The following is a 25,081-nucleotide window of genomic DNA, read 5'->3' as shown; positions in this document are numbered from 1 at the left end:
TGTGTTAAATAGTTCTGGTAATCAAAGACATGCAGATTAAAATAAGATATTCCTTTCTACTCATCAAGATGATAAAAAGTACAGTCCTTAAGGATATGAAGTGTTTGTAAGGCTGTGAGACTTGCTAATCTTTGTACAAGGTTAGAAGGTATCTAGAACTGCTGAGGTCAGTGGGCAATATTTGGAGAAATTTAACTGTACCAGGATCTACTACGTACTTTGCAACAGTTGGGAACTGATGTCAAACAAATCTATTATTATAAGAATAGATAAATAAAAATGTGTTGAGTACACATTATAGAGTAACGTGTAGTCGTTAGAAGAAGTGAATTAAAACACAGTAGCACCATCTAACAATAATAGTGCTGAATAAATTAAAAAGATGACAGAGAATGAAATCTATTGCACAATACCAATTATGTGAATTAAAATGTTAATGCTCATGAAGAGTTTATGTATTTTCAAGAATATTTACCTATTCAATAAATGTTTCGGGGGCTGGGGATTTAGCTCAGCGGCAAAAGCGCCTGCCTGGCAAGCGCAAGGTCGTGAGTTTGGTTCCCGGTACCGGAGAAAAACCAAAAATAGATAAATAAATAAATAAATGTTTCAGAATTATTAGAATGGCTGTGGGGCAGGTGGAAGTGAAGTCAGAAATGCATTTAAATGAGAACCTAAAAACTTATGAAGAAAAAGAAGAGAAAGAGCTTGAGCAGACAGACAGTAATCGTGCTTTATGAAGGACAATCTGATTAACTCATCTCTTTCGAATTTGCGTTTGAATTCCCCCCAGGAGACAAGTAAAATGCTTTGCACTGAAGCCATCTTGTCACTGACTAAAGAGTTTATCTTGACATGGAATATTTGAATTAGAGATCTACAGGTATCCAAATTTTTATTGGGAAAAAGATCCGCTCTCAGGAAAATACACTCTTAAATGCTGAAAGGAAAAAAGGTTTTTTTTTTTTCTAGTAATAAAAAGTTACTTAGATTTGAATATGGAGAAAATGTGATGATGAACTTTTTGGCAATGTGTTACAACTTGTTTTGCTAGAATGTAGTCTATTTGAAAAATATCCCTCCATTTGAGCAGAACATCTCATAGTAGATGGTCAGTCTATGTATACACAGCCAAAAGTCCTTTATCCTGGGCTCTACTGGGAATTACACACTTTACAGCCAAGAGCTGGAACTTAGACATAAAGCAGAACACATAGGATTGTTCTCTTATGCATCGATTTGACTTCCCAAGGGGAAAAATCTCTAGGAATAGCCAACATATTCCTTCTCTAAAACTCCCTTATCTTTGACATTTTTAGGCATGGGGTCCAGAATATATTTTTATTCTGGTGTTTTACAATTCACTCAGAGAGATTTACAGGAAAATGGTAGTGTGGTGAGCAGCAGAGAAAGAGCCTCTCTAAGACTTCATGTCCAAACACTGGAATATAGCGACTTGAGGAAGAGAAGAAGGAGGAAGGTGGGTCCCTGGGACCAAGGAAGGATCTGAAGCAAACATTGAAACCTATAGGAAGGATGAAGAGAGAGACTTTGATAAAGAGGAAGGAGGTAGCCAGTGGTGCTTTCTCCCTGAGCCTGAACTCACTGTGTGAGAGAGGCAGCTCAAACCTGCAGATGCACGGTGACTTTCTACTCAAAATTTGAGTAATCTTTCTTTGTCCTCCAGTCTTGCTTCTAATCGCTTCCTTTTCTTTTATTTCTGTTTTCCTCCCAACTTCTTTATATTTTCTCCTCAACGGTAAAAACACCATATTGAGGGGTTATTTACTGTATACAATTTTCTGGTTTATTTTAGATGTTGTTATATAACCACAAATCTAGTTTATGTGGGGAAAAGTGGCATATTAATAGTGACCACAGTTTGTCATTTTCTAGGCTGTGAGTGATGCTTTTGGTATTGCTGATAGTATTACTTTAGCCAAGGTGACATAATTGTTCTAATTAGTTATTCTTCCTGATATATTAAGAACTGAGATTGCCTAAGGGTCGTAAATAATACTACAGGCTAGAACCAAGAACTTGGTCTGGGCCAGCTAGGCAGCAACTTACCACCCCCAATAAATTGAAGAAGCAGGATTCTTCAGTGGACTCAAAACCCAAAAGCCAGCTATACCTGGAAGACTCCCTGAAAAGTAGTAATTTCCTGAGTATTCTAAATATTAGCAATAAGGCTACTTGCCACAAACAATTAAAGGGAATCAACTCAGGAATTAAACAAAAAATATTAGAAAATTAGAAGACATAAGATGCAACCTCAGACTTCCACCTCACCAAAGACAAACCCAGGGGGCAATGAGGTGGAACAATTAGAAAGTCACCCACCTGGACTCTCTAAAATGGCAGCATAAATAAGAAATCAAATGAATGTGGTTCTAGAAAAAAATCAAATCAGAAATAATTTCCCAGATAACTATTACAGCAATGGTGACCATACTGAATGACTTGGTTAGTGACTCTAGAGAACATACAGACTAAAGAAATAAGAAATTTAGGAAAATGATTGAAATCATAAACCCCCAACATAGAAAAGAAATGGAATCCATGAAATAGATTCAAAGAGATATCCAGGAGATGAAAAATTCCATTGAAAGTGTACAAAGCAGGATGAGCTAATGTGAGGACAGAATTTCAGATATAGAGACAAGATTACATTTAGTGACCATGAAAGGAAAGGTGTCTTAAAAATAGCAAGGGACTATAGAAGTTCAATCCAACAGCTGCTAGATAATGCCAAGAAGAATAATGTAAGATTGATCAGTCAATGAAAAAGCAGGAAATAGCACAAATGACATAAAAATAATGTTCACTTCTGCTTAGTTCACTTAAATTATCTTTCTTTTTTTTTCTCCTTAATAAATAATAGGAAAATGAATATTGGGCATTCCCAGAGAGTGACTTTGAATTTTAACCTCCCTCAGGTTATTTAGATGCTCAACTGTCCAACAGCTTTATTAAAACAGAGTAGATAAGGTGATTCAAACACTAGCCGAAAAGCTTGAGTTTGCATCAGCGGCCATGACTGAAGCCTGTCATGGTTTGGGCACTATACTCTAATGTCAAAGACCGAGTCACAGCGCAGATACTGTACAAAAAGTCAGGATTACAGTGGGGAAAAAGTGCTCAGATCATTTAAAAAATGATTGTCATGAGGAAAGAGATGACATGAACACCCTGTCTTCAGAGCGCACTAAAGTCACAAAGAAAAGCATCCAAGGAAAATAAAATAAGTTCGCAGGTGAAGAAGCAGTTACACAAATCACTTTAGGGTGTAGATTTTGGAAAATGATCTGCAAAACCAGAAAGAGGATTCATTATGGAAGTGTATTATGTAAAGGGTACACAATGCCCAGAAATTTTGTTGCTTCTTTCATCAGAAGCTATGTAAAATTTGCACTGGTAAAGATCATGTAGCTTAAAAAAGAATGAGAAGGAAAGGAAGAAAAACACAGTTAGAGAACTACTGTCAAACCAGGAAAACAAAAGTAGTGTCAACAACCTCCATTTCCCAAGGTGGAGGGGGCTTACTGAAACATAACAAAGTATAATCTCTTTCTTTCAGCTAGAATATACATGATTTTAAAATCTCCAAAACAGCTTTTGAACAAATCTTTCTTCCCCCTCTACAAATGATGCACTCTAAATACAATTCAATACTTGTTATTGAAATATGGCTCATAAAAAAACTGTAGTTACATTTTTTGTGTAGCAAAATTCCCCTAAGTGTGTCCATTAATTGTATAATATCTTGCCACTGGTTTTTTTCATGTACAGTAGTATAAAGAATTTCAGCTTGTAACAGTGGTCCTCTCCCTTTTCTGTCTGCAGACATCTAACACCAATTTCATTCTCCCATCAGTAACAGCAATTCCCTGCAGTAATCATGATGCTTTTCATGGGAATCAAGGTTAAGTGTTAGAATCTCTCCAGTGGGAAACCAGAAAGAGACTGCATAATTAAGCACTTTAGGAGATTGTAATGTGACTGCCAGAGATTGTAAGCATTTCTCTCCTTGAGAAATCACTAATATACCCAGGGATGGTAAATGCCCTCTCCTTTTGACAATCACAGATCCTTGAATGAAGACAAAGAACTTATATTTTTTCTTCATGTCAAGTTAACTTATTTCTAGACTGTCATGTATATATGCCAGACTTATCACAGCATTTGCTAACCCACATTTAATAGACCTTGCACTTTGACTTTCTTATTTTTTATAGCGATAAAAGATTTATGCCTATCCTCTAGCTTGGTTGTGATCACTGATACACAAGGTTGTCTGGGGTTAAGGGTCTAGAAAGGCCATGAGATAGAATGAAGTTTCACTTTGGTTTATTTGCTCAGTAATTCCAGCCAAAGCTAATGAGCCATGGATCAGAGCAATATGTTCGCAGAGATATTAATGGCAGCCTCAGGTCTAAGTAAATTACCTGGCCCTTTCAGTCAGATATGTGGCTGTCAGGAAAATGGAAAATGGAAAGGAAGAGGTTAGGCCTAGTCTGGTCTGTGACTATATTCACCAGAGCCTGAAACAATTATTGTTTGTACCTAAGTAAGTCTTTAGGGTACATCATGAGGGTACAGATGAGTGAACAGCTACAAGGCCAAACAATGTTTTTATAGGCAGTGCATCCCGCAGTGGGTGCTGTGGCCTCTGGCCCTATTCTCCTGTATAAGATCAATGTACTCAGCTGCCCAATGCTAGGAGTTGGCAGCTGCTGCCACATAGCTAAACAGTTCTCTAGGAATTGCCCTGGGCCCCAAATTATAACCCCTCTTGGGAGTGAGAAGCAGCCATATTCAATGCTGGGCCAGGACAAGGGGGAAGCAGGTGAAGGACTGGTCTGGGGAACTGAATTTAAGCGGTGCTTTTAACAAAAACCCCCAGCCATGAGTATAAATAATATATTAAAGCAATTTTTTTAAAAAGGGAAAGAATCAGTGATGATAAAAAATATCAGTTTTAAATAAAATATCAATATGATCATTTTTTCCTTGTGTCAGAGATTCTAACATGTCTCTAGCTCAAAATTTTAATACATTGCTCACTGCAGATTTTGCATTAATTTAGACTTTTAACAATAATGCATTAAAACATTGTTTATGTTGGTTACCGAATGTTTGGGAGCCTTTATATTTTGTCCTTGAGGCAAGTGCCACCCTCACCTAACTTAGGGGTCCCACCCAGGCGGGTTGACTAAGCAGGCAGCAATGCCTCCTTCCTTTGCCTTAAATGGGTCAATCCCGAAAGACCAGGCCAGCCACAGAAGCCCATGGGGCGAGCTGAAGCATTTCTTGTTATTTCTTCACAGTTCATTCTTGCTTCTGTCAGTCTCATACCAGTGTTATTCCCAAGTGCAATCCTGCAGGAAACTGTGTCTGCATCTCTGTTTTCCTAAGACATCCCTGTACAAGAGAAAGAACAACTGCAGCTCGGAGCAGTTGCAGAACTTACTCATGTTCTCAGAGTTTCTCAGTGAGGAGAACCCAGGTTAGATTGATTTAAAGCCATCATAACATCCTATGGACCAGGGCCAGAATCAGGGTCTGTCATCCCAAAAGTTAAAGATTAAAATCCCAGATATTAGAAATCTCTATGCCCTATCCTTATTTAAATTATTAATTGTGGATTAGAAATCAGGTTCTCTGAGTTCCAAAAAGCAAATCTCCGAGCCCTTGAAACCTTGTGGCAGGCAGAATACTGGGGGGAACCAGTATTCTGGTTCTATCCCCCAATACTGGGGATCCATACTGGTTCCCCCCAGTATTCTGCCTACATCCCAGCTCCTAGAGCCTGTGAATGCGTTGTTACATGGCAAAAGGGACTTCACAGACGTGACTGAGGAACTTGAGTGTATCTTGCACTATATAAGTGGGCCCAATATAATCACAAGAATCTATGAGAGAGCCTGGGAGGCAGGGAAGTTGGGGAAGGAGATGTGGTGACACAAGCAGAAGTCAGAATGATGCGGCCATGAGCCAGTTAATGAAGGCAGCCACTAGAAGCTGGAGAAATTAACAGATTCTTCTCTGGAGCCTTCGGAAGGAACATAGCTCTGTTACCCACCTTGATTTTAGCTCTATAGCATCTGTTTTGGTTTGATGACCTCCTAAAGGTTAAGAAAATAAAATCCATGTTGTTTGAAGCCAGAAACTTCATAGTTATTGCTATAATAGCAGTAGGTACCCCATAATAGCCCTTACAGGCAGGGGTCTTGTCCTACCGTCATGGCACCACTTGTATCACTTTGAGTTGATCCCTCATAGAAATCAAGCAGAACCACCAGAGGAATTTAATGAAGACTTTTCTGCTCTTTAAAAAAATGTTTAAAAGAATTTGGATATGTGGAAGGATTAATGATCTGTACTGACACCAGATGGTCATGTTCCTATGACAGATGGAAGTCTAGGCTGGGCGGGGCATCTGCATGAAAGCAGAGCAAGATGATTGATAAAGCAAGGCTAGAACAATTCAGAAACTCTTTCTATAAGCAGCTTTTACTTTTCTGATTCTTTAGTAATGTATTTTGAATTGTGGCAGGAGATGAACATTCCTATTAATACAGAAGCAATGGTTCTGTTTTTCTTGTTTTTTTTTTTTTGTTTGTTTGTTTTTTTGTTGTTGTTGCACTGGAAGACTGTAGCATTTAAGATCTTTTGCATATGAGCAAAAATAGACTTTTTTGTTCCTGTTGATTAGACATTTGGGGGTAATGGGATATTCAGGTTTGCTATACAAAAGCTTGATGTTGACAATGACTTTTATATTGGTTATTAAGAAGAAGACACAATGCTTTGACTAGAAGACAGACAAGAGGATATGGAGCCTCACGTAATATCTTGACTAGAAACTGAAGAGAACGGGATTCATTTGAGGCAAGGAAAGGGTTCTTCTGTGGAGACAGACTAGAAGAGAGAGGCGAATATCCTGTGTCTACGAGTAAAGGGTGAAGGAAGAAGGACAGAGCTTTAGCAAATTTGTAGTGATATTTTTGCCCCAAGTGCATGTCAGCAATATATAGCTTTGCTGCCAGGGACTTCAAGGAGCAGAGCCACTCCCAGGGAGAGCCCTAAATTTCATCCCAGTGAGCATGTCCTCTCCCTGGCACTCAAACAGCTGCACTTGCCTCTGCCTTTTCTGAGAACATCACTCTATCAGCTGGGATCTCGGTTTTGGGATCCATTCTCCCACCCATCTCCTTACATTTTGTTTGGTTCCTATTTGACTTTACTCACCTCAGAATGTCCAGCTCAAAAGTGGCATCCTAGCCCTTGATGGGCAGGGTAATAAGAAATCTTGGGGATAAATGGAACCAGCCTATGTCGATCCCTTCCTATCCTCTCCCCATGTTTCAAATGAGCTGGGTACAGTGGATAAGAGATCATTGTTACACGATAGCAAAGTAAAAGAGCCATAGCACAGAAGAAAGAACATGTAGTTCAAAGATCTAGCTTTTATCAACTTAGTATCTACATAGAGGAACAGGAATCCTTGTGACGGCTGCTTGATTTGGAAAAGTGTAAAGTCTGAGCAGCTTTCATGTTGTTGGTATTTTCAGCTGACATCTTGGTACATGACAGACATCAGGCAGAAAGAAAATAAAGGGAAAAATTATGATTTCTGAATAAATAATTTACCATGTTGCAAAATGCTTTTAGTAATGATAGCCTAATACTTTCTCTGTTACTTAAAATTTGTGCACTTTATGTAGGCCATCAGCTATGCTAATGTCCAGGCAGTCTTTTTGTTAAAATATCTAGTTAAATATTATGAGAAGAGATGTATAAAAGAATCAGATAGCATTTTTTTCTTTAGTAGATACTTGACTGTCTCCCCCGGAATTTTCTCATGCATATAGGAGGACTTAGGACCTGATGGCCTTGCTCCTGGACAGAGTGGTGGGAACTAGTAACCAAGGGACTCATCAGTCTCTGTATGTGGCTAAATTTGCAACATGAAAGCAGTGAATATTTATACCATATTGTTTGCATAACTACATATAAATGCATATATACAAATGAATTGGGCAAATTAATCTTTGTGTCTTAGCTCCACTCCTTACCTCCAAAATGAAAGAGTTAGTCTCAATGATCTGAAATTTTAAGAGGCACATGCTTCCCAGGATTTATGTCAATAGTTTCTTCTAATAAATCACCAGAAGGTGCACTGTTGTAAGAACAGAGTGCCCAGGAAGAAAAGCATTTTGGAATTCATTTATGTTCTATTTTTACTGTTGTTGATTCCCTCTTTTTGGATGGACCTCAGTGTTATTTTGTATTAGTTAGCTTTTCCTTTGCAAGGACAAAATCCCCTATTCCTTCAATTTAAAGGAAGAGAGGTTTAATTTGACTCACAGGTTTAGAAGTGTCAGTCCATGGTCATCTGGCTCCATGGCAAAATCCTTATGGCAGAAGGGCATGACAGTGGACAGCTCTTTAATTCATGGCATCCAGGAAGCAGGGAGCAGAGGGGCAGTACCACAGAGGAAGAGGTCAGGCATCAGACACAGTTCCGAAGGTCCCATCCATCCATGACCCACCCAGAAACACCCCAAAACATGCTTTGCAAGTCCCCTAGGTGCTTCTCAAGCCCATCAATTTGATAATCAATATTAACTGTCAAACATAATGCAAGGCATTGACCAGATACTCAGCAAGCAGCGGTTGATACGTTAAGCCAAATTCCTGACAGCAGCTATCAGTGCTGAACTGGATACTTCACATTATTTTCTTATTCACTCTGTGAACTATCCTCTTTTTAGCTCCATTTTAAACAATGGGAAACTGAGACTTAAAAATCATGAGGAGCGTGTCAGAAATCACACTGCTAACAGAGAACCAACATTCAAGCTGTTTGGCCCCAAAGCCCACTGTGCTACCTGGCCTCTCTCTTCCCAACCATAGAGGGTAGTGAGAAGAGCACAAAGCATTTTGTCTTATACCTGTTCTACACTACACTCTCTATTAAAATAATGTCGATGTGAATCACAGTGTGCTTCTGAACAGCATTGTATGCCTCCAAAATAAGGATAGAGAATTATAAATGGTTCCAAAAAATTGTACAGAAGTATTTTCACAACATGAAATTCTAGCTGTTTCTTTCATTGTGTTTTTAGAGATGTCTGAAAGGGCAGAGCATCTCCTTCAGATATCTCAGCTGTTCATGTGGATTTTACTGGGATGTATCACTCCTGCCACTCACTGAAGTGCAGTTCTAAAACGGTGATAGCTTTGAGGGATAGCGCAGAGGTTAGTCATTTTTTCATGTTAGTGTAGAGATAAAGGCACGGAGCAGGTTCTTCACAGATGCTTGAGTTCTAGTCAGCGTGTTGCCTGGGTCCCCTGGTTGAACACATTTCAGCTATCCTGTGCCCAAGGAGAAAAACACCACTCCTGGCTCCCGTCACTATGGTAACTGATGCTCAGCAGGCAGTTGCAGTCTCATTTAATATAACTGGCTTTTAGAACTTGAGGGGAAAAGTGTGCTTTCATAAAAGAGAGGGGGAAGATCTGTGATTTAATTAACGTGTCTCAATTTAACATAAGGATACAGGTCACTTCCAGTTTGACCATATCATGCCTAGTTTCATTTTATGTCTGTATCAGATCTAAGCCATCAAAGGATGGAATATTTCTCTCATCATATGTGAAGAGCACAAAGTGGGCAGAAAAGAGAAACAGGGGTTGTGTTGGACCTTTGGGAAAGGTTTTTCACTTTGTAAAACATCTCAGCTTGAGAGGGTACAAAAGAATTGCTTTCCTCTTCCTTCATCCACAAAGGAGGCCTGAGAGATGGGTTGCTAGGCAACCTCACAGGGAAGTCTGGGGCGCTTTGAAATTAACATAGCTGACCTCCCCATCATCTCTGAAGCTCTGCTATTCAAAACCATTTTATGAGGCTGTAGGATTCAAGAAAATAGATATGAAATATAAATACAAGAGTAAAGAATAGCTGAAATAAATCTAACTTTTTCAAGAAAATACTAGGATTCACTCAGTGAAAAAAGGCAGTAGTCTGAAAGAGCATGTCTAAGGAAAAAAATAGTGTAAGCTGCTATAAAGTAGAAATTGTGAATAATATAGGAAGAAAATTTTTACTCGTTGTCCTTTTAGCAAACTATAACTACCATGCAAACTATCACAGTAAAGGTTCTGAAAATAATAAGGGCAAACAAAAATAAATCAGTTTATAAAAATGTAGCTCTACTATATATTGTTGACAAAAATGTTTAACTCTCATTCTTCACCACATGGTGGTTTGTTTAAATCTCTTACTTTCCTTCCTGCCACTACTTCATTAATATGATACTGGCTGGTGCGGGAAGGGATGGCATTTATTTTGGAAGTGAAGGAATATTTGGAAGGAAACTGCAAAGCTGGCCTATGGATTACATCATACACTCGTCTCAGCAATAATTTATTTAGTGTGATTTTAAAATACTTTATACCAGTTGGCAATGGTTATGGTAACATTTTAAGATAGAGTGTTGAATTTATCAACATTAAAAATTAAAGTTGTTGACAGGTAGAGGATTGAAATCCTGAACTCTTTTAGATTTTTTGTTATGACTGTGTGAATGATTATGAAATTATTTTAGATGGATTATAGGCTTGGAGAGAAGAACCAGTATGTTTAGATTGTTAGGATTCAGCTTTTCAGCATGAAGAAAGGCTGTACAAATAAAAACTGGGGAAGCAAGCTGAAGGAGCTCCACGGGAAAAACTGAAACAAGGAAGAATTAATGTCATTTTGTGGCTTCTCATATATGTATGTGTGTATGCAAAGATCTATGCGTGTATGAAAACATGTCTGTGTTTTATGTGCATGTGTGTGCGCACATATTTTCCACCTATTGAGAAGGATTAGAAGAAACTACAACCCCCTGGCAATGAGTAGATTTAGCATTTAGATTTTGATCTCTAATATACAAGGAACTGGGACTTTTTGAGAATTAGATGATTCCAAGTTTGGATCGTGGTAATTACAAGTTGAGCCTGGGGCATCTTTCTATGCTAGAAAGCAAGAAAGTGCTCCAAAAATGAATTATGGAGTCATAGTCTAGGAATCAGAAGCCAACTTGAAGAGGCGCATGCCAGTCAAGTCTGAAACAATTTGATCACCTAAATAAATAAGGACATTAATGAATTATGAACCACTAGGGGAAAAAGAATCCATGAGACTATATGATATGATAATTTGTAGATTTAAAAAGTAAGAAATAAAACAACAAATAAGCAAGATAAAGGCACTGAATATGATAAAATGCTGAGTGCTGAGTACAGGTAGAAAAAGTGCTAACGTTAGAGGATACATTCTTTGTAAGCATAGTAAAGACAGGATCAGGCAAGGGTGATAATAACATCAGGCAAAATTTTTGGAGGCAGGATATTTGTATGACCTTAAGTGCCTCCTTCTAGATTGGTTATGAGTTGCAAGGGAAAACTAATAGCTATGTAGAGGAGAAATTTGACTGAGTAGTCAGAATTCATCAATACGGGCTAAGGGGCATGGATGCTTCCAGATGTTGTACTCTGAGGAAACAGCATTACTTACATAGAATTATGGCCAGGAATGCTTAGCTCAAATCAAATCATGAAGAAATATTACACAAGCCAAGAATGGGAAACTTTCTACTAAAAAGATTTGTAATTCAGAAGACAATATTCTTCAAAAATGTGTATGCTAAAGACAAAGGAAGACTGTGGAAAGAGGTATGACAAGGAATTACAGTATAATCCCAGAATAGATCCTGATTAGAGGGTGGCAAAAAATACTGATAAAGTATTTATATTCATGTTAAGCTTACCGAAGTTGATTAACTGCACTATGATTACATGAGGGTGCCTATATTCCTAGGAAGTACCACTGAAGTAGGTACAAGGATGTGAAGGTGTGTGCAAAGTAGTCTTAGAACAGTCACAAAAACACTTTATATATGTTTGTATGTCTGTACATACCAAGTTTTCTATGTATACACAGAAAGGTAAACTGCTAGCAATGCTTTAATATGCATCTGGGTAAATATATAATTTGATGTGTAGGTACTCTTTGCACTCTTCAAATTTATGCAGTTTTCTGTCAGCTGAAAATGGTTTCCAAATGACAAGTTTAAAAAGTGAATTTTCTTTTCTCTTCATGTGGAAACAAAAGAAGTTTTACTGGAACTAGAATAAGGAGTATTTGACATTTTAAGAGATCTCTAAAGATAATGATAATCCAAGACACACATGACATTACACTTTATAAGAGGCTATAGATTTATGTGTTTAACAGAGAAGAGACATCACAATCCAGATGCATTTCCTTTGTTCCATTTCTTTCCCTTGTGTGGTATGTATTCAGTCATTCCAAATTCGCCTTTGGGTTTTCTCAGTACATTGGAGTTTTCCCTGGCCCCATAAATTCCTTCAAATTATCTTCTACAATTTATGACTTCAGTGTGTAAAATTAGGCTGAGAAAATTTAAAGAAACTATGTGTCAGAGAGAAATTTTAATTAACTAAAACAACTGTATTTAACTTAAGCTATGTGAAAACAGCATTTATGAAAATGCTTAGACTTTTAGTACAGTTTTTTCCAAAGTTCTTAAACTTAGTGAATAAGCAGAATAAAGATATACCATGTACAAGAACCGGATAATCTTAATGAATATAAACATTATATGCCGTTAACATGCGCTAAGATTAATAAAATAAACAAAAATGAAAATCAGGATGGGGGAATTGTGGAGAGCAGGGGAATAAAAAAAGAAACAAGGGGCTGGGGATTTAGCTCAGTGGCAAAGTGTCTGCCTGGCAAGCACAAGGTCATGAGTTCGGTTCCCGGTACCGGAGAAAAACCAAAAAAATAAAAAAAAAGAAAAAAAGAAAAAAAGAAACAAGAAACAAGTTGTAGTATGTACATGTACCCAGCCCCCAAGATGATTGTAAACTACATGTACTGAATACATACTAATTAAAACAAAAGAAAGTGTGAAATAGGGCTGATTAGCCTGTCCTATTACAGGCGAGGTTGCCACTGTTTGTTTTGTTTGTTGTTTGTTTGTTTGTTTTTTTAAATTTATTTTAAAAATAAAAGAAGGAAAACAAATTAACAAAGAGACATCCATTTACAAAATAGCATAGAACAATACAAACAATACAGAGTTACAGACAAAGTGGTAGGAAATTAACAATAGTTGTTATATTACGTATTGATATCTTCAAAGTGGTTTCTCAGGAAAACAAATAGAGACATGCAAGATTGATCAAACAAGTAATCATTAATTGTTCCTTTCAGTAAAGCAATAGAAGACAGTAGTACAACTATGTTAGCTATCCTGAATATACATACTTATATAATTTCCCCTTCTTTCCCTTCTCATGTCCCCTACCACAGTTGCTGTTTACTTTTGAGCATTTTTCTTTCATTTCACAATGTCTATCATACCTCCTAGCTTTTATTCACTCTTTCAGGTTCTTAGACTAGTGAGACAATACGTTGCTTACACATACAGGTCTGATTTATTTCACTTATGAGTATGCTCTCTAGTTGTGACCATTTACCTATAAAAGCCTCAAGTTTATCTTTCTTTATAGCTAATATTCCATTATATAAAAGTACCACAATTTTTTTATCCAATCCTCAGTGGATGGACATTTGGGTTACTTCCATAGTTTAGCAATTACAAATTGTGCTGCTATGAACATGGGTGCACATATATTGCTGTGATATGATGCTTTCAGATCTGGGAAAATACCCAGAAGGGGAATGGCTGGGTTGAATGGGACCTCTAGATCTAGTTTGCTGAGGAATCTCCAAACTGATTTCCACAGTGGCTTCACCAGTCTGCATTCCCACCAGCAGTGGAGAAGAGCTCCTGTTTCTCCACAGCCTTGCCAGCATTTGTTATTGGTTGATTTCTTAACACTAGCCATTCTTACTGGGGTGAGATGAAATCTCAATGTTGTTTTAACTTGCATTTCTCGAATGACTAATGATGTTGAAAATTTTCTCGTGTTTATTTGCTATTTGTATTTCTTTATCTGAGAAGTGTATATTCATCTCAGCTGCCCATTTTTGTTTTTTATTTTTTTATTTTTTGGTTTTTTTCTCCAGTACCGGGAACCGAACTCTCGACCTTGCGCTTGCCAGGCAGGCGCTTTTGCCGCTGAGCTAAATCCCCAGCCCCATCAGCTGCCCATTTTTGGATTGGGTCTTTGAATTTGGGGGGCGCTGATGTTTGTTAATTCTTTATATATTCTAGATAGAAGACCTTTGTCAAAGGGACAGTCAGCTAAAGAGGTTGCCGCTGACTACTTATTTTATAGCACTGTTTGTGCTTCAAATTTTTTTTTTAAAGTTCTTACATCATTTACTCTTTAAAAATAAAACTTAGGCTGCCTTTGGCGGAAACGGAAGTAGTAATTACCTTCTTAAAATATACTTGTTTTTTTTAAAAAACTGAGTTTCTTTAACATTGTCAAAGGAATGTGTTTGAAGAAAGATAAAAATAACATGCACACTATTTGAAAACAGCCCGGTTTAATGATTGCCATCTATTCTATGGTTGCGCCACTTGGAAGAAGGCATTTAGAACCTTATTGCTCAGCTTTCCTCATTTATGGGATCAAATTGCTTTTATGGGCATTGTGCCAGATTCACTGATGCGCACTGCAAGGCAGATTGTAGATTGAAGTGTTTCTCTCGAAAACATCTGGTTCTTGAGGAAAGTATTAGAAGGTGGGTACTACAGTTTTTGCTCATAACTATGATTTATTACATTACAGTGACCCACCTCTGATCTGGCAGGCAGACTTCCAGCAACCACAACCAGGAACTTGAAATGAGTGAGAAATGAGTGAGAAAATAGAGCCCAGTATTTCATGCAAATACATGAGAGGAGTACTGCCCTTAGGTCAAAGTCTATTTTATTTATTATAAAACCACTGGGGCAATTAGCATAAGGGTTCCTTGGGCCACCTTTACACCTTTATGTGCAGAGCTTCTTCCTGAATTTTGTTCTTTGTGAATTTCTTCCTCATTTTCCTTACAAAAATCATGTATCTCTGTTTGTCTCTCTTTGTGCATGTCATTGCGCATGTGTGCGTGCATTGTGTTTTGAGACAGGATCTTATCTCTAGTCCAGACTGCCCTTGAAGTCACTATGTATTCCAGGCTGGCCTCAAACTTTTAGTGATCCTCCTGCCTCAGCCTCTTGAGTGCCGGACTGCAGGTGTGTGCCACCAAGCCTGGCTCATGCATTCCTCTGAACTTGAATTCTTCCAAATGTCTCCCTAACCTTGTCTTCCTAATCAAGTTTCCCCATCTTTCCTATGACAAAAGTAAAAACAGGTAGGAAAGAGACCAGGAAAACCATAATTTTAAAATTGTACTTTTCAGAAGACTGAAATTTCAGGACACAGTTACTCAAGGTGTTTAAGCTTCTTGGGCTGGTTCTTTTCTTCCAGATTTATCACACCAAAAAGCCCTTGGAGATAGTGTAAGTGGAGTTTGGTTGAAAGGCTAAGGCAGAAACCTAGCCTTAATATAGAGAAATAGACTCAAAAGTTTCAAATAATGTTTTTAGGCAAAACATGCTAGATCAACCATCTTAAAAGACAAAACATGCTAGATCAACCATCTTAAAAGACAAAGAAAACAACAGATTGGGCCTATGTCTTTCTCCAGTAGAATGGGCCATCTTTTCACCTGTGAAATGAGCCTTTATCTGAGAGAGGCAAATTGCTTTTCTCTCATTAAACCAAGCCCAAACTTTCTATCAGGTCACAAATTCTACAAATATCCACCACTAAAAACACAAATATCCCAAAGCCAGATTATGAAGCACCTCTCTCTTGAGGACCCACATTATATTTAGCTTGAGTATCAGTTTTCAGTTCTGCCTAATAGATTTCTTTATGCCTCTCAGTGGCCTGTCTTGAAAATTCTTTTTCTATGATAAAATTCAGTGAACTCCTGGATGAGGCAGGTCATTTCCCTATCTCTACTTTGGGGAACAACTCCTCAGACCCTGTCTTTTCTTATATCTTCAATATTTACTGGCTTTCCCCCCATAACTACTTCATGATGCTTCAGTAGTTATTTTAAAAGACAAACAAATGGAATCTTGTATTTCTCTGTACTTGTTGTCCTTGGTCCTATGCCTAAAAACTTTTCTGTCTCTAGTTCTTCACCTTTTATCCACAGGAGTACTACTAATCTACAAGAAAGCTGTGCTTAAACACAAAGAAGGGGATCTTCTTCCTCCAATATTTGCATCACAGTCTTTATCTACTGCTTTTTGTAGAGTGGCTCTGTGTAGTAATACATTGGACAACCCCATTTTCAGGCCTATATGATTTTACTTTTTAATTTTTTAGAAAAAATTTTGGTACCGGGAATCACAGGCACTGTGCTATATCCCTGGCCCTCCTGTATGACTTCAGTTATTTCGACTGGTTTTTAATTTACTAAACTTGGTAGGTTCATCATTAAAATTCTGTTACTAGAATAATGGACCAAATGATAGGCAGCTGGTTTTGAGGCATGAGATTAGGGCTTGGCAAACTGGCTGGGGAAGTGGGAATGACCTATTAATTACAAAGCTACAGGATACATACATAGAATAGTTCCCAAAGCCCTGCAGGTGGCAGGAATCAGAGATTTCCATCTTTAGTTCTCACAAGAGCTGGAGCAGGATTTTGATAGGGCAGCCTAGACCTGACATCAGCCTGAGGAACAGAAGATACAAAATGACATTGAGTTCAGGACCACTGTGTTCTCTCTTTAATGGTGGTCTGTTCCTACCCTGTACAACGATCTTCTTTCTTTAGTTTTAATTGGCTCAAACTTGCTAGGCAAAGTATGCTTCTTTTCCTAACTTTAATAAGTGTTAAAACCTTGGTAACTTTTGTGGCTTTGTTTAAGGACAGAAAGAAACTAGAAAACACCTCTGGGAGACTGCAGCACCCCAAAATCCACAAACAGTTTGGCCATTCTTTCTGTACCTGAGAACTGTGCTCTTTGCCCCTTTAGCCATTACATCCTTTGTGATCCTCTTAGGAACTCCTAGGTTTTACTACTCCTATTGTTACTACTTCCAATGTTATTTCCTGGTAGTCTTTATCTTCTACTTCCTGAGATCTACAATTAAAATAAAATATATTTCATCTGAATAATCAGAAACATGTAAGCATTTAGATTTGAAAGAATATTAGCTTTTGATTTTTTGTACTCATCTTTGCTTTGCAAAATACTGTAAGTTTTGATAGTGAACAAACCAAAACAAGAAACTCAAGGAGCCTGAGAAGGTTGCTTTCTAAAAAACAAAAGCAAAAACAGAACAGTAACAGAAAAAAAACCTACTTCTGGTGAACATATTTTCATTCTTAGGTTTTATAATGCAGAGAAACAAAAATTCTGTGGTATTTTATCACTCAGATATAACTATGTTAACAATTGGCTTAATTTTATTTAGTTTTGAGGGTATATGAGACATAATGTGTGTGCATGTCTATTAACTATAATGACATCAGCATTCAAAATTTAGGGAATAAAATTTAAATCAAATTCATATTTTTAAATTTTGGCTCAATGACATGTCTGTCAATTATTGGTAAACTAATTCAGTATTTGAAGTTAGGGTTTTTGCTTTTTCAATTTTGTTGTGAGAATTTTAGTGATTAAAAATTTTTGAGAAAAGTTTAATAAATCCTTGAAAACAATTTTCAGTGATTACATAATAATTCATTATTGGATGAATCCTAATTTATCTGGCTACCTCTTTTATGATGGATATTTTGGTAATGATCAAAAATAGCAAAACTTTGATGTTACAATTTTTTAAGCTAAAACTCAGATAATTTTCTGAGTATTTTCTATAGTGAATTTTTAAAAATGGTCCCTGGTTAAGGATTTCACACAGCAAATTGCTCTCCAGGAATGTTGCCCTACTTCTACTACCAGTGCATGAACCAGGTGGTTTCTTACATCTTGCTAACCTTACATAAAAAACAAAACAGAAACTATTCACACTACCAATGCTATGTGGTACTATTTTCAAGTTACTCACATTTCATGTCCTGTCCCAAAGCAGAACAGCCCCTCTTAGATTTTTATTTGGTGTTTTGGTTTCCACAGTGATTTCATTATCTACTTGAACTCTAGTGGGAAGTTCAACCTAACTTCTTCAGCTATCCATGCATAAAAACTTTCAGATTTTCTCTACTGGAGAAGGAAGCTAGTTCCTTTTGCAACCCAGTTTACCAAATTATAGTTCAGTTAAGGTCAAAAGTGCATTACACTCACAACTGCTTCCTTTCCATGGTGAGAACTGTGTGCAGATTCCAGACCTACATTTTTTTTTCTGTCTGTGGTGTCCCTCCCACTCCATTCTGAGTCCCTTTCCACTTTCATTTAACTTGTTATGAGCACTACTTTCTTCAAGTGGCCACCATTTAGAGCAATCTAGAGTCATGACTGCCAAATCTGAGTTCCAATTTTCATGTTTTTGTGAACTTGAGCATGCCATACAAACCAATCCTTGGTAAAGAAAAAAAAATCAGATGGTACTAAGTGTTGCATAGAGAGGTTAGAATGGCATGGTAGGTGCTTTACATTGTGAGCCCAGACGTGGTCTCTTTGAGGAAGTGGAAATAAAATACCTGATAGAGAGCAAGCCTAGAGTGGGAAGCTCGGAGAAAGCCAGGGTGTGAGCCAGGGAGAGTACAAAAGAATTCTAGGGTGGATGTAAGGCAAAAACTATGTTAGATGAAATGATATGCTCCATGTGGTCTAGCATGCTTGGTGGAGGGGAAAGAACAAAAAAGACAGGAGGAGGGAGTGAATGAGAACCCAGAACGCTCTATGGCTGAGCTCTCTGGGAAAACTTACTTGTTCCATGCCTTCAATACTGGGATCATGGTCCCAGCATTGTCAGGTGATGTAAGGGTGCTCTTTCAGGTTGCTGCACTCTCCTTGTATATCCTCATATGGTTAAGAGACCTAGAGAATCTCTGGGACCCCTTTTGTAAGGGCAGTAATTCCATTCAGGATGGTCTCATCCTCCTGAACTATCTCCCAAAAGCCCCATCTCTTAATACCATCACATTAGAGACTAAAGTGTCGACGTAAGAATTATTTTTGGGTGGTAGGGACACAAAACTCAGTGTATAGTAATATTCTTAAGAATATGCATGCAGGGGGTGTAGCTAGAAGGTAGCATCCTTGTCCAGCATGTGTGAAGCACAGAGTTCAGTCAGCAAGCAAATCACAATGTTCATCAGGTAGAAAGATTATCTGTCCCTGCATTAGGGAGAAAGAGACAATTTTTGTAGTTCTAGATCTATAGAACAAGGATATAGTATGTCTAGTCTAGGCTTGTGAAGATCAACTATACAATACATATGAAAAAATGTTTTGGCAAATATGAAATATTTTATAAATGTTATTAGTTTCATGAAATTCTGTGAATAAAATGTAGGAAAAAGATTAGAATTAGATATATGGTATATATAAATTGAACAAAATGACAGTGAAAAACTGGAGAAGTGATCAGAAAGAAGAGATTATATAGTTCAAAATGAAGAAACATGGGACATTTAAAGAAAAGCAGCAAATGACTTTTTAAAGTAACTGTACTTTGCAAATGAAATAGAAGCTTGTATTTACTATATTTTAAAAGACCTGAAAAAGATGTATTAGGTAAGAAATTTTAAAAAACACTGAGAACTGATCTTACTAATTTTGGATAAAAATTGTACACAGTATGCTTTGAGTTCCTAATAACTAAAAGCAATTTATCACCCTTCTCTGCCAGATGACACAGTGTCTGGAACTTCACAAGACCTAGTCTTCTGGTCTAAGGTTAAATATTACTGTAAGAGTTTACCTATTTAAACTGATTTCAGATAATGATTATTTCTTGGCATCACACTGTCACTGACAGTAAGATGTATGAGGTTAACAAAGGGAGACACACTGCATTTTTCCAAAACATGTTTTCCTAAGAAACTCCCATGGTATTCAGTATTAATTCTTTAATACTACAGACAGCATGGGAGATAACCCTGATTTTGCAAAACTTACTGTACCCTTCGAGTTCCACGAAGAATGTAAACCAAATATTTATGAATGTAAACCAAATATTTATGAAATCTTTATTAAAATACATATTCAAAATAATACTGTTTCTTTTTATAACTTAATACCAAATCAATACCACTGGAGTCTAACAAAAAACACAGAAAAATGCATTGTAAATATACATAATAAATGATTAATATTCTTTAAAGAAAATATATTACTTGGATTTTAACAAAAATGTTCTTTATAAAAATGAGATAGTTTTACCACAGAACTACTAAATTTGCACCTAATCAAAAAGACTAGTTTTCTTTTAACTTCTCTATTAGAAAACATCAATTTAACATAGTGTCTTTCCATATACAGCAGCAGCCTCTGCTGGAGAGAGAGAAATATGCTCTAATACAAAGCATTTGCTCAAACCTATCTTGAACTGGAAGTACTCAATGTTGAGTCCTTTTATTTCCTGCTTAGCCAATAAAGTAGATTAAAATCATTATATTTAAGGTTTTAAAGATGCACGGGCCTTATCAAGTATATCCTTTCTGATTTTGGGGTAAGTTGGATGTGTTTCAAGAACCTGAAAAGACAAAAAAAAAAAAAAAAAAAAAAAGAAAAGAAAAGAAAAAAGAAAAGAAAAGAATTTGTAATTATTGAGAAGCAGGGTGCTACAAAATTTACTATAAATGGTTATTAGAGTTGAGATTCTGTTGTACTAATATTACAGCTATAACATTTTTCAAAGGTGACACTTTGATGTAACATGATGACTCATGTTTCTTAGCAGATAGGAACAGCAGAATGTGAGCACCACTTCTGGAAGATAAAACAAATGTAACTCTTCCTTAACAGACAAGTTACAAGAAATAATTACATATCAATGATTTAGCATATTTTTGTAATTATCTACTTACAATACTTAATAAAACTTGTAGAGTGATTTTTTAACCAGACACCATCTCAGATTTACCTGGGGCACATCTTTGAAACACACAGTTAATGAGTTCATTGAGTCTAAGAATGGGGAAGCAGTCACTTAAAACAAAACTCCACAGTAACATGAAGGTCTAGCCTTCCCTTAATGTACATCCTTAACTGTAATGAGAAACACCGCCTTACAGAGACACTGTGCAATCGACAGCAATCACTGAGGCCAAGTGCTTACTAATTACATAGTAATCCAGGAAAAATAACATTAAAAATTATTTTTTAAAGCGCTTTTCTTAGAGCTCTTTAAAATGTTTAATATAGTGTTTTAGATAGATTATCAATGGGATCATGTATATACAAAAGAATTATGGAAATTCTAAAACTGAAATTTAAAACTTACAATTTCAGTAGAGGATCACACAACAGGGGACAAATTATAGATATGTAATTTAATAACTTACATTACAGATTATCTTATCTTCATTTATAAATCTAACTTAGTTAATAAACAGATTTAAAATAACTCACAAGAACATCTCAGAAAAATGACCCGGAGAATTTATACTGTCTTTAGGCATCTCTAACTCAGAGATGAAAGTGTCACCTAACATGTTTCTTCCTCTGGCCTATCACTAAATTGACACACACATGTCATTGAGTACAAATTAAAACATGTATTTGATTTAAATTTTATTACCTTCCCAATTTTGCATGCTGATAATCTCTCCAGAATATCTGTTAACTCACTGAGCCAAGACACTACATTCTCTGCTTCTACTTGTATGTATCACGAGATTAACTAAAAGTAGGGAATCATGTATCTGAGAAAATCTTATGAAATCTACATTTAAGTCCTTACCTGGTGACATATGTCGATTGCATCCACATATCTTTTGGCTTTTAAGTAATTAAATGCCAGTCTGTATCCTGTTAAGGGAAGAAAATGACATACAGTGAGCACACTGTTAGTATGTATATATATATTTTTGCCATCTAAGTTTTCTTACCCATTAGACTTCTAACGTAGGCTGCTGAATGAATTACCAAAGGGAAGTGATACGATAATAGAAGCCAGACTGAAGTGAAAGAGAAACAAGTCAAAGAGAAAACGCAGTTGAAGGGAAGGCCCTCCAGTGAATGTGCTGGTGGGTGAGAAGGCGCCATCCCACTGGGGTGGTTTCTGTACTTGTTAGAAAAGATTTTTGTTAGAGTGGGCACTCATGGCGGGGCAGATACTGACAACACTGCCACTCATTTGCACAGCATTAGCACCTCACACATCAGAAAACTGACTCTTATAGTCATGAATTTTACATCCTACTAAGAGAGAAAAGTACATAATTCCATGCATAAATAATTTCAAAACAGCGATAAATGTAAGATCGAATCTCAGAAAATTGTAATAAGGAACTTGGAAGGGAGTGTACAAGGGTGTCAAGTTGTCTGAAATCTGAAAACAGGCATAAACTAGGACAGGCAGGGGTCAGGAGCGCTGTGAGGCTGAGGCAGCCGCACGTGTGAGGGCCGAGGCCGGGCTGAGGGAAAGCGAGGAGCCTCCGGACACTGCATGGACAGAGCACGGAGAGCAACACGAAGGGGCGCAGGGCAGCGGTCAGGGTCCACCTTAGAAAGCCTGGGAAGGACCACAGTGACCGGCGCAGAGGCGCCGCTCTTGCAGTGCGAACAGCTGGGAAGGTTATTCTGCGATATTCTTAACTGAACGTTGTTCTCCGCAAGAATGCTAAAAGATGAGAAAACTGAGAGGAGCCAAGGTAAGCAGCAGCAGCTGTGTACTTGGTGCGTGAGATACAGCACAACGTGAAGACGTGTAATCAGTAAGTAGTGCTTTGCAGCTTAGAGAACGAAAGGAAAATGTGAATGCTGCTCGTGGGCTTTCAAAATTTCAAGCAAATATTTGAAAAGAGTTACTAGTTAATATAATCATATGATAGTAAAAAATAAGAATTATTTAAGATTCACAATGTATGAGAGTTCAATATAGATACATTAATATATAATGTATAAATATATAGTATATAAATATGTATAAATAAATATAAATATACATAGTGTATTCCACATAAACATACAGAAGTGCCAAAACCAAAACTAAGTTTTAGAGGCTTCAGAGAGGTAAACACAAAGTTATAACAAGATCTCTAAAATGGACAAACACAGTGCCACTTAAAAGGAAAACAATTTAAGATATTATGTCAGACATAATTCATGTGGCAACTAGTAAAACAAGTTTAAGTTTTGGCTTCTGGCTTCCTGACTAGCTTTGGGATCTCAGGCAAGTAGTTTAAGCTGTCAATTTCAAGTTTCCTCATCCATAAAATGAGGAAAACAACTCTTTCCTCTCTTCGTATAATTAAAAAAAAATCAAATGGAATATTTGTTGTGAAATGCAAGTACCACATAGACGCTGGCAGTTTATTTCTGCCACTAAACAACAGCAGCAGTTTTAATGTTGGAAGAAACTTGACAGACCATGTACTAATGTGTTTTTTTTTTTAGACAGGGAATACAGGGCTAGAAAGAACAAGGAACCTGTGGACTACAGGTGCATTATACCTGTCAAACTTATACGAACTCAACCATACGGTATCCGACAAAAAAAGAGACCGAGAAAATGAACACAGCAGACTGTCATGTAGCGTGAGGATGGGTGACGGGTGAAGCACGAATGGGTTCTTCTCTTACTGCTCTCAGCTCCTGATGCCCACCTTTCCCCTCTCCTCCCCTCCCTTCCTTTCCTTGTCTTTCCCCCGACTCCCACACCATTTTAAGCTGCATTAACAACTAGGAAATGCCTAATCAAGAGAAAACAACTCCACTACATCCACAGTTAGTCAACTCATATTTGCAAACATGTTTATTTTACGTGCAATGGGGCAGAAGGGACATGGACAAATGAAAGAGCCGTTTCTACCCTTTGTGGCTACAGAATCCATCTTCTTCATATTCACCTGCTTTTTGTCTTTTTTGTCCTCATTTTAAAATAGCTATGAAAATCTCTCCAAGTGTTTCAAAGCATAGGTTAGGGAAACATGTTTGAGCTTCCAAGGTACAGAAACGAGGGTGAAGGGCCCAAAACCCAGTGTTAGAATGAATGCACAGCGAACTGAGGCTGGTTTGAAGAAAAGCCTTATAAAGACAGGGCAGGAGCGCCACTGTCAGTGAGTGGGAAAAGACTCATGGACTACTCCAGAGAACAGCCCTGGGCAGTTTCAAGGAAGCAGATTTCTGCTCAATACAAACAGAAAAGTATACAAAGAGCTGTCTCATAATGAGGGCTGAGGTTACTCACTAAGTATATTCCAGATGCTAACCATCTGGTGGAGGGACAAGTAGGTTAGCACTCCTCAAACTATTTACAAAACATCTAAACTAGATAATGTTTTCAGATGGTCAGGAGAAAACTGATATGGTATGATAGAATTGTGGGAAATGTGATCCTTCTGTGAGATTTATCACAAGGAGCATGAGTCAAAGGCTTTGTGAAGACCTACAGTAAAGATATGTGTTACTTGACTTAATGCAACGCTGTCCTAATTTATCTGAGGGCACATATATCACTGTGGTATGACAGCAGGACATGCCCCTCCTCAAAACTGCGAAGAGCGATACGAAGAGACAATGGAAAAATTAGACTCAATATTTGCTAAGGTGACTAAGGTCAGGTTTGGTGCCCAGGAAATTATATTTAAGTATCTGACGGAAAAAATTTATTATGAATATAAAATATATTCTCTGCTCAGAAAGACTGACAGTGAACACTGGCTCTTAATATGTTTCATTCTGAAACAAACAAACAAAAAACCGCTTAAATCAAGATTTACAAATACAAGTTTCCAGTAAAAACCCAGTGCCTAATTTGCTAAACTCACCTACAGCGGGATTTGCCTGGTTGCCATACTTCCACGCCATCTCATAGTTTGAGGCAGCGTCTGAATACGCTTGCTCTTTCTCCATGATGTAGCCCATATATTCATAAGCTTTGCAGCAGGACTGTAGAGAAATGGGAAATGTATTAATAAGCCTGACACAGCAAAATTGTATGGGACG

The 25,081-nt window shown here is 37.3% G+C and overlaps 1 protein-coding gene across 1 annotated transcript in view; it reads right to left on the bottom strand.

Moving 5' to 3' along the window:
* Window positions 1-20,143: 20,143 nt before the first annotated feature.
* The window catches only part of Ttc21b (tetratricopeptide repeat domain 21B), a 63,686-nt gene continuing 58,748 nt past the window's right edge, over window positions 20,144-25,081 (bottom strand). The window contains exons 27-29 of the mRNA XM_005393290.2: window positions 24,904-25,024; window positions 21,873-21,940; window positions 20,144-20,663 (exon numbers count right to left, since the gene is read on the bottom strand). Coding sequence (XP_005393347.1) covers window positions 20,586-20,663; window positions 21,873-21,940; window positions 24,904-25,024 — 267 coding nt within the window. The 3' untranslated portion in view covers window positions 20,144-20,585. The remainder of the gene's footprint in view (window positions 20,664-21,872; window positions 21,941-24,903; window positions 25,025-25,081) is intronic.

The sequence above is a fragment of the Chinchilla lanigera genome, unplaced genomic scaffold (assembly GCF_000276665.1).
Source record: "Chinchilla lanigera isolate Chin_1 unplaced genomic scaffold, ChiLan1.0 scaffold00048, whole genome shotgun sequence".
NCBI classification, from domain to species: Eukaryota; Metazoa; Chordata; class Mammalia; order Rodentia; family Chinchillidae; genus Chinchilla; species Chinchilla lanigera.
The sequence above is the reverse complement of the archived record's forward strand: the minus strand, read 5'-3'. Positions and strand labels throughout refer to the sequence as shown.